This window comes from Vulpes lagopus, chromosome 3, assembly GCF_018345385.1.
Source record: "Vulpes lagopus strain Blue_001 chromosome 3, ASM1834538v1, whole genome shotgun sequence".
Classification (NCBI taxonomy): domain Eukaryota; kingdom Metazoa; phylum Chordata; class Mammalia; order Carnivora; family Canidae; genus Vulpes; species Vulpes lagopus.
The window spans coordinates 13313564-13323937 of record NC_054826.1 but is presented as its reverse complement, the minus strand read 5'-3'; the positions used below and the strand labels follow the sequence as shown (position 1 = coordinate 13323937).

At 41.6% G+C, this 10374-nt stretch overlaps 1 protein-coding gene across 2 annotated transcripts in view; it reads left to right on the top strand.

Annotated features, from left to right (window-relative positions):
- Positions 1 to 327: 327 nt before the first annotated feature.
- The window catches only part of ZFR (zinc finger RNA binding protein), an 87082-nt gene continuing 77035 nt past the window's right edge, over positions 328 to 10374 (top strand). For both annotated transcript variants that reach the window (XM_041748174.1, XM_041748173.1), the window contains exons 1-2: positions 328 to 460; positions 763 to 862. In XM_041748174.1, coding sequence (XP_041604108.1) covers positions 424 to 460; positions 763 to 862 — 137 coding nt within the window. In that variant the 5' untranslated portion in view covers positions 328 to 423. The remainder of the gene's footprint in view (positions 461 to 762; positions 863 to 10374) is intronic.

Genomic DNA, 10374 nt, shown 5'->3' with positions numbered 1-10374 from the left:
GCCTGCAAGGTAGAGAACATTTATGTGCACACGCAAAAGTGAAAGAGTGACAAGTGAGAAGGGAAGGCTGACACACGTCACTCCTGGTCGTTCTCCCGGATCCCCCGCCCCACACCGCAGGGCGAGGCGCTCCTCGCACGCTCCTCCGTCGCCCCGCCTGCGGCTTCCCGGACGCCCCCACCTTGGAGGAGCGCAAGCCGGCCTTCGCCCGCCGGCCCCCGGGACCCGCCTCGGCCGAGGCCCGGCACGCGCCCGCCCGAGCCGCGAAGGCGGCCGGGACTACATCTCCCAGCGTGCCGAGCGCGGGGGGGCGCGTGCGCAGTGCGGCGGGAGGCGGCGGTCTGTTCTCCGCTGAGGAGGAGCGGGGCAGAGGAGGGAGGCAGTGGGTGAGAGTTCAGAGTTCAGCAGCAGCAGCCCGAGCCCATGATTCCCATATGCCCTGTAGTTTCTTTCACCTATGGTGAGTATAATGTGTCCCGCCGAGGTCCCTGCCCGGCCCCTTCCCCGCCCCGGGGCCGCGGGGAGGCGCGGGGGTTGGGGCTGGCTCCGGGGAGGAGGCGGCGGCCGCCACCGGGGCGTGCGAGTGAGTGAGGGAGTGCGAGGCGGGAGGGGGAGGCGGCGCGGCCGCGGCCCCGGCCCGGCCCGGCCCGGCGAGGGCGGCTTCTCACGGCGCCTCTCTCTCTCCCTTTCCGTCGCTCGGCGTCTGTGCCCCACCGCGCCTCTCCTCCCGCCATGGGACCCGACTCTCCGTGCCCGCCGCAGTGCCCAGCCGGCTGGGGGAAGATGCCAAAATGGCGACCGGCAACTACTTTGGATTCACCCACAGCGGGGCGGCGGCGGCGGCGGCTGCGGCCCAGTATAGGTAACGGCTCCCCGCCCTCTCCCTCTCCCCCCTGCTCGCCCTTCCGCCCGGATCCCGGCCCCACGACGCCCCCGCGCCGGCCCCCGCCCGGCGGCCCCGAGCCCCCGGCCCCACGCAGGCCCGGCCCCGCGCGGCCTCGCCCGCCCCGCGCGGCCCGGCCCGGCCCGGCCCGCCCGGCCCCGCGGCGGGGAGCGGCCCCCGCTGGGCGCGGGAGCCGGCGAGGCCCGAGGTGTGGGACGTGGAGGCCGCCGCGGCTCTCGGCGGCCCCGCAGCTAAAATGGCCTCCCGCGCGGCCTCCAGCCCGGCCGCCACCCCCGCCCGGCCGGCGAGGGAGGGACGGAGGCCGCGGCTCGCATCCCCCCCGCCCCCCCGGTCTCCGCCCCGCCCGGCCGGCCCCCACCCCGATCCCCTCCCGCTGGCGGAGCGGGTGGGCGAAGGGGAGTGCCGAGGCGCGCTGCCCGCCGGCCTCTCCCGCCGGTCCTCGCCCGGTGCTGCGGCCCCCAGAGCCCAGAGAACGTGTCGTTTTTCTCGGGTGCCTTCGCCGCCGCCGCCGCCTCCCGTCCCTCCACTCGGAGCCTGCAGACAAACCGCGGGTGTCACTACGTTCATGGGCTTCCTTTAGTTTTTCCTCCAGGGAGAGATGTAAACATACCAACCACCTGTGAATTTGTAGTTGGCAGACCGGAAAAGATGTGCGAAGTTTCCAGTGCAGATAAATGAATCCATGGCCTTGTTCTGACTATTGAGTTTAGGCTGTGGGGGGGGGGGGGGGGGGGGGGATGGAGGGGGGAGTGCGGTAATAATTCCCCTTGGCGGGTCTTTCTCGTGAGGTTTTCCGGGGGGGGGGGGGTGCGGAGGTGTGTGCAAGTGAGATTATACTGACTTAACTGTGATGCATCCTATGAAATCTCTACCTTCAGGGGAGCTCTAATTTCTGAAGCTCATTATGCACCTTATCAGAAGAGAGAAAAGATGCTAGTTTTTTGGTTTTGCTTTTGTTTTGTTTTTGTGATCGTTGTCCTTTTTGAGTCAGTCTGAGACCTTCAGATTCAGGCCATAAATCTACAGGGTCCCTGAGTACCAAGCTTTTTATAGAGAGATCATATTAGAAATCTGTGTGTTAGTTATTTGGTTAAACCCAGGTAATTTTTTTCATTTCATTAGCTTCAAGTGTTAGGTTGTGTAATGGAAAGGGAGGGAGGGCATCACTGGGCATCAGAAGACCCGGCTTCCGTGTCTTTTTTGCTCTTGATTGTATGACGTTGGGGCATACTTATTTGGGCTTTCATCATCCTCATCGGTAGAATGAGATATTGGGCTACCTTCTTGCGTAAAAGCTTGTAATTCTAAGAAAGTTGCCATATTTCGTGGACTTCTAAGATGCCATTTATTTGTCACTTTATTTTATGTATCATTAAAAAAAATTGCTGCCAGTATGATACAATGCTTAAGACCATATTGATTTTAAGAGCTGTTAAAATGTGTAAATGTGTGTTATGTTTACAAAATTGGTATTAAATTTTTATAATTATTTTGAACGCATGTGGCATTTTTTACAAATCTGTTTTATCTTGAGACCTACTCCAGAAAAAAGACTGAGATGACAAATAATTGGGGCAAAATCTTGGGGCTTTTCAGACATTAACAAATTCTTTGCTTATAAGTGGTGATAAACTAATAGTGTCAGTTACTTTAATAAAACCTTTTAGAGCTAATGTTTGTGGGGAGAGAAAAAAAAGCCATTTTCTTTTTCTGGGAAACAAGATAGCTAATCAGCATCTGTGCCATAAATCCTGTGCTACCAAGTACTGTGTGTTCTAGACAAAGCTGTATTTAACCATTAAAAAATGTGACTTGTTTCACACAATATTTTTTGTTGTTACTATGGGCAGAGTTATAGATTTTGGGAGTATTTGTTGAAAGTCTAGTGGGTTCTGCAGTCTTGAAGTATTTTTTCTAGTCCAAACCTAAAGATAGATATGGAGCAGGAAATGCCAACTTTTAAAGATACTTAATCATTATTTTGATAAAACAGTTGCATGTATTTTATCCCAGCATAGAAAACTAGTACAGAATTTCTGTGTTTAATTTTTTCTTTGGCTTTGAATCTCATCAAGTTTCTGTAAACTGTAACAACCATCCAAATTACTAAATTGCTTGCTTTGTATACCTCTGAGGGAGGGACTAATCTTTTGACTAATTTATGTATACATATGTCAGCAAAACTAATTGTTAATATGCTCTGTCCTTGGGTATAGTACATGGAAAGTTGTTTGGTTTCAATGGAAAGAAATCAGGCCCAATAATGCTAATAGTTTGGCTCAAGGAAAATAAGTAGCATTAATTAAAAGGGTATGCAAAAAATGCAGTGATGATGCTTATTTTTCTTACTGTCTAGGAATCGCTATAATGTAACTTTTAGACAGAAGCCAAGGCTTAGTTTGCAAGTTTTATTGTTGTTGTTTGTTTTAAAGGATGCAAACTTGGAGAAATTTTAAGCATTTACAAGCGGATGATGTGAGTGGTTGCTACATGTGTCATTGAATACAGATGAAGTCCACATTGCTTTCTGGTTCTTAGTTTTCTTGGTCATAGCTATGTAAGGCTATAAATTCTGCTACTTGTAACTGCTAACTTCTAGAAAACCCAAGTTTTTCATTTGTATAATGCACATTAAATATTTTTGTGATTAGCATTTATTTAGTCTTTGTGCTTCATGTTTCATCAGCTACTGAATATTTTTCTTTTTGTACTTTTTAAGTAAATAAATCTATTATGCCCATTAGCCATTCTTGCAAATGAATCTTTTCATTTTCTGACGTTTCATGTGCATTTTCTCCTTAGAAATAAATCAAAATATTTATTTTAAAGTATTAATTTGTATGTGTTTCTGGTAGAATTAAATTGTAGGGCACAGGACAAAGCAGATCTCAAGTATGATGAAAAAATAGGATGGCTTCGTGGCAGAAAGGGGACTTGGTTGGGTACAGGTAACCTACTTTTGTAGAGTTACCTTTTTTGTTTGAGAAGATAGACTTTCAGATAAATCTAATTTTGTAATCTTGGGGAAAAGTATTTCAACAGTTAGGAGGACTTAGGGTAGCAAAGAATGTGGGGAAAGGTAATCCTCAAAGATAATCCAGAAAAAAAGCTTTCTGATAGTTTCAGAAGCTCAAAATCATTTTTTTTTTTTTTTAACTCTTTCATTGGCGGTGATACAGAAGTTATCCTAGGCATTTATCTTAACTTTTAAAGAGGGATTTGTGGCATACACAAATATATATATGTGTGTGTGTGTGTGTGTGTGTGTGTGTATATATATATACATATATAAGTGTAAAGTAACCCCATTATATTCCACTATTAATAACATTTGAGAGTTTTAAGCAGTTTTCCCTTTAAGTGTTCCTTAGAAGAGTCTTGGACATAGCAATTCCTTGTCATCTTTCTATCTAATCAAGCTACTTGTATGTTACCTAGGTAACCTAAATCTTTAGTTTATGCTTAATTAAACTAATTTTCTTTGTCCTCTATATAACTCTTAGTGTGTCTTGAATAACTTCAATAAAGGTAGCCACTTGAAAAAAAACATTTGGCAACTTTTAGAAAAATTTTTTTTATATCTAGTATTTATTGAATTCAAAGGCTTTAGGGTAGAGATTGTATAAAGATGCAAAATAATTACCCCGTATTGTTAGAGTCTTAGCCTTAAAGTATTGTTAAATGGTACATGTTTAAATGGATCTTGACTGTTTTCTGGACAGTACTTTAAGCATCTGCTAGTTGAAAAGGAGGCATCTCATCCCATGATTCTTAAGGTATCTTTAGTACCTCCATTCCTAAAGGATAATTATTTCTTCACATCACTAAGGTAACTTGGGTAGGCTGATTAGCTGGTGAGTTTTTCTTTTTTTTCCCTTCTCTTCCTTTTTTACTTTATTTTGAGTGTAGTGTTAAGAATGTCTTGAAAGAAGAGTAATACTAGTAAGGTAGAAAAGGAGTAATCACTAACTGAGAAGGTGAAAAACCAGGTGAACAGGTTTTTGAAAACAATCATGGTGATGGAAATTTACTGGCTCTATGGAAAAAAATTCTGCGACTGCTAATTATATCAGCTCTTTCATTGTTGAATCAGAGATCTTAGGATTCATATTGCATGAATGAGTTTAAGATAATGAAAATTTTCTAAAAGAATTGCAGCTGTTATATTGATATTTCCTGCCTATGTTATTAATAGCCTTAAAAGTAGTATGAGCCAAAATACTCCTGTATAGAGTATTTACGGTGTATGTTTGTGCTTCATAAATGGCTTTACAGTATACTCTAATGAGAAGAACATGAATTTGGAGCTTGTGGGGCTTGGGATTTTAATTCTGGCTCTATCCCATCAGTCACTGGGCCAAATCACTTCATGTTTCTGAGACTGTCCCTTCAGTTAACTTTCCTTCAGGTGAAGATTATATAAACTTTCTGCCCTAGTGCCTCATTTTCAGTAGGCATTTTACCAGTGTCAGTTTTCTATAAAGTATAGGTATTTGAGTAATACTCTAAGGATTCTAAAGGAACTTCTTAGTTGATGTCTTCCATACACTTTTATAGCGAGCTTCGTAACCTCAAAGTAGAATGTTTTATTTTATTTTTTTTAAAGTAAAATGTTTTAAAAGTAGGTACTTGAATATCAATTGATGGCTCTCAATTTCCATGTCAGTTTAATGGGGAAGGAAGGAAATTTATTTGCAAGCAACATGAGTATTTTATTTGCAAGCTACAGACAAAAATACGAGAAATAATAAGCATTCAGCAGATTTTCTGGATCTAAGATCAGGCAGAAATTGGTAACATTACTGTTTCAGCAATATTGGGTTAATAAAAATTTCAAATTAAATCTTTTTTTATACAGCTACAAAGCCTTCCACTTAATAGTAGAATAAACTAATGAGATATGCAGAACACTTAAGGAAAAAATACATTAGGATATAAAGGCCATGAAAGACGACATAAGTAAGAAGAGCTGGGTTCGTAGAGTGAAAAAAATACCGCCAAGTTACCAGTTTTCTCTGAAGTAATCTATATATTTAATGTAATTCCAGTAAAAATCACAAGTTTTGGGGGGGTAACAAAGAGATTCTAATGTTGGTAATGAAGGTAGTTTTTGTCCAAAAGTAGTCATAACATATGACAGGGAAGGTCTTGTGTTATGACATACCCAAACTTTATTCAATAGGAGAATGTGGTGTTAATTGGTACAGGGATAGACAAATAGATCACTGGATTAAAATAGAGATCCCAGAGATAGAATTATACTTATGAACAGTTGGATTATAATAGCCGTTTAAATAGACCTATTTGTAAAAACCAGCCAAATTACTTTTTAGAGGAACTCCGTCAGGTTAAACAAAAGACATACCTTCATCTTGTAAGTGCAATAATTGACAGAGTATGCTAGAATTAGATACATGATTAAAGGGACGCCTGGGTGGCTCAGCAATTTAACGCCTGCCTTCCTCCCAGGGCATGATCCTGGAGTTCCCGGGTCAAGTCCCACGTCGGGCTCCCTGCATGGAGCCTGCTTCTCCCTCTGCCTGTGTCTCTGCCTCTCTCTCTCTCTCTCTCTCTCTCTGTGTCTCTCATGAATAAATAAATAAAATCTTTAAAAAAAAAAAAAACATGATAAAGATGTGGAATACAACTGTGCACTGTCATAAATTGTCCTTGGCACTCCTATATCAGAATTAGGGTAACTGTTCAGAGTATAGCATTTCTTAGTGTTGCATGAAAGCTGTGTGCAGTACAGCTCTTTAATTCATGCTTGTAGAGGACAAATTAGTGAAAGATTACATTGGGCTTTTTTGTTGTTTTAATAGTCTATTAAATAGTCTGTAGTCTTCTCGTATATATGTATGTTAAAATACCTTTTTAGGGACTAACACAAAATATTTAATGAACATCTACAATATGTGCAGTCCCTGCACTTAGGAGTTTGCATTTCTGTGGGATAAGCGTGAGGAGAGAGAGACCCAAAAATAACCAACCATGCCATGATAATGATCATACCTGAGTTTTAATGAAATAATGAAATGGGGAATTGGAGGATTCTGACTATGGAGTTTGAGGTATACTTCATGGTCTTTCTTTCTGAAAATTGAGTGGTTTTTTTTTTTAAGCCTTTTTTTTTTTTTTTTAAGATTTTATTTATTTGAGAGAGAGTATGAGAGAGCACAAGCAGGGAGAGCGGGAGAGAAGCAGGCTTCCCACTGAGTAGGGAGCCCATTGATGGGGCTTGATCCCAGAACCCTGGGATCATGACCTGAGCCAAAGGCAGACACTTAACTGAACCACCCAGGTGCCCTGAGAGAAGATCATTTTAGGCAAAGGAAATGAATGTGCTGAGCCAGGACAGAAATTTATGATCCTTGACATGATTGAGAGTGGATGGGCTTTGAAATCAGACTATCTGAGCCAAATCCTGGTTCCCTATACTACTTGCCATTTGTCAGTAGGCAAACAGTCTCTGGATACTTAAGTTTCTTCATCTTTAATCTGAAGATAATACTGTACCTTCAAAGGATTAAGGTTTTTAATTTTTTTTATGTTGAAATGTAATATATATAAAAAGAACTGCATAGGGATCCCTAGGTGGCTTAGTGGTTTGGCACCTCCCTTCGGCCCAGGACGTGGTCCTGGAGTCCCAGGATTGAGCCCTCATAGGGCTCCTTGCGTGGAGCCTGCTTTTTCTCCCTCTGCCTATGTCTCTGCCTCTCTCTCCTTGTGTCTCTCATGAATAAATAAATACAATCTTTAAAAAAGGAGGGGGGAATCAGCATTGGTAGTATAAATCTAGGTATCAATTCATATGGTAGTGATCCTCCCCCACCAATTATAGCTGTTGAGTATGGACGAAACCAGAAAAAAGTACAGTGTCTGGCATACGTCATTTAGTAAACATCTTTGAATGAATGAAAGAAAAAAAAAATAGAGCCATGGTTGCAAACTTGGGGAACATCTGTGTTTCAGGTAGGGTCAGGTAAGAAATACAGGGTAGGTGTAGAGCTGTGAGATGGAATGTCATAAAAACCACAGGAAGAGAGGTAGTAATCAATGTTAGGGCTTTGGAGAAGCTAGATTAAGGACTCGATAGTTACCAAATTATTGACGTAATTTTAATGGGTGGCCATTCTAGGAAAACGAAAAATCTAATTATTAGGAACTACAGAAAGACTAGCATGAAATTTTGCTTAAAATAAGTTTTGTGGTCTCCAGTAGGGCATGCACAGCATCCCTATAGGGAAAGGCCTTCTCCTCACTTCTCCAGCCCCACCGGGGTAGATAGGGTTAACTTCACTCCCTGTGTCATAGATAGATCCTTGCTAGAAACCTGCTTTTCTGCCCACATACCTTGGTACTGGGGGCTCAAAAAAATTTTTTTGTGATCTAATTTAGTATTCAAATAAATTCTTGAGGGCCCTAGAGATCAAAGGGGCTTAACGTATTGGGAAGTACTGTTTTTGAAGATCAATTAAATGAAAATAAAATATTAATTCCTGGGGATTCATGGGTGGCTCAGTGATTTGGCACCTGCCTTCAGCCTAGAGTGTGATCCTGGAGTCCTGGGATCGAGTCCCACGTCAGCCTCCCCTGCTTCTCCCTCTGCCTGTGTCTCTGCCTCTTTGTGTGTGTGCTTCATGAATAAATAAAATCTTTTAAAATATATATATATATTCTTTTTTTATTTCTGGGAAAATACTATAAAATACATTACATTGATATGGTAGCTTTAAATGGGAATGTTTTCGAAAAGAAATTTGAAGAACTCTAATACTTTTGATAGGAAAAACAATACAATAGCCTTTTAAACAATAACCATATAGATGAGGGCAAAGAATGCTGTGATTTATGAAGATGGCTTTATAGCTTCTCACTCTCCTAAGTCCTACCCATCCCAAACCATTTTTTTACTATAATCAGACTGCTCTTCATAAAATGTGAATTCAGGGATCCCTGGGTGGCGCAGCGGTTTGGCGCCTGCCTTTGGCCCAGGGCGCGATCCTGGAGACCCGGGATCGAATCCCACGTCGGGCTCCCGGTGCATGGAGCCTGCTTCTCCCTCTGCCTGTGTCTCTGCCTCTCTCTCTCAATCTGTGACTATCATAAATAAATAAAAAATTAAAAAAAATAAAAAATAAAAAAAATAAAATGTGAATTCAGCTCAGCACTCTTGTGCTTAAAATCTTCATTGGCTATCCATTACTTTCAGAATATCTGGTTATCCTAACTTTAAGAAATTCAGAACCTTATTTTACACATTTATAATTCCTTATTCACATTTATAAAATCAAAAAGCTTCTGAAAATATTCCCGGAAAGTTTGTAAAACATTTGACAATAAAAACTGACCTTAAGTGCCTGGAGGCTATTTTTAGTTTTGTTTTGTTTTTCATCTCCTTTAGTGTGGGTATCATATCTTTAGCTGGAAAAATTTTTCTTGAGTTTAGAAAGTTATGGGGCACTTTGGTTTAATTACCTTATGGTATCTATTAGCTTTTATTGTGCCCTGTAGTTTGTGAATTTCTTTTTTGAGCAGTTTCAAAATAGTTAAAAGGATTGACATTTCATAACCTCTTTGAGGTCTTCCAAAGAAAACCTTATTTTCAAAAGTGTTAATAAAATTCATTTTTTCCTCCAGTTACTGTATGGATCCATTGGATTCTTTTTATAAGTCTAAGATTTACCATATGATAATTGGAAAATGGGTTTTATTTTTCCCAGTCTTGAAACATTTTGCTATTTCATTATCTTAGGAATTATGTCGTCTTATAACTTATTGCCAACTACCCTGAAAAAGACTAATACGATAGAAAAATGGAGGAATGTTGGAATCAGAAGGATGATACAATAGTGAAATAATTGGAAGACATTGCATTGCCCAAATTTTTGCATCTTTAAAGATAGTATGAAAGAAAGAAGAGGCACACACTACCTTTATAGTTAGCTTTTAGCTTTTTCCTTCAACACAATTGATTCCAAGTTGTTCATACTCTGTCCGTGTTGGCAAAAAAGAAAACACAGGAAGATGTTTGACAATTAGTAAGTAACATGAACGCAAAAAACAGCATCACTCTAGACTAATGTAGTGAAACTGATTATATTGTTTGTTTTTTAAGATTTTATTTATTTATTCATGAGAGACACAGGCAGAGGGAGAAGCAGGCTCCAAGCAGGGAGCCTGATTTGAGACTTAATCCCAGGTCTCCAGGATCACGCCCTGGGCTGAAGGCGGTGCTAAACCGCTGAACCACTAGCCTGCCTGTGAAATTGATTATAAAAGCAAAATCTCAGACTAAAAATCTTCAGATACAGTGTCCTATGTGAAATTTTTTTTTTTAAACTCAGGAATCAGTGGCTGAAAGATAGTTTTTCTAATGATAAAGTAAATATGGTATTTTTATCTAGCCAATAGGAATGACTTTATTATGTAATATTCTGTGACAAGATCTCAAACATCTCAATTTGCTA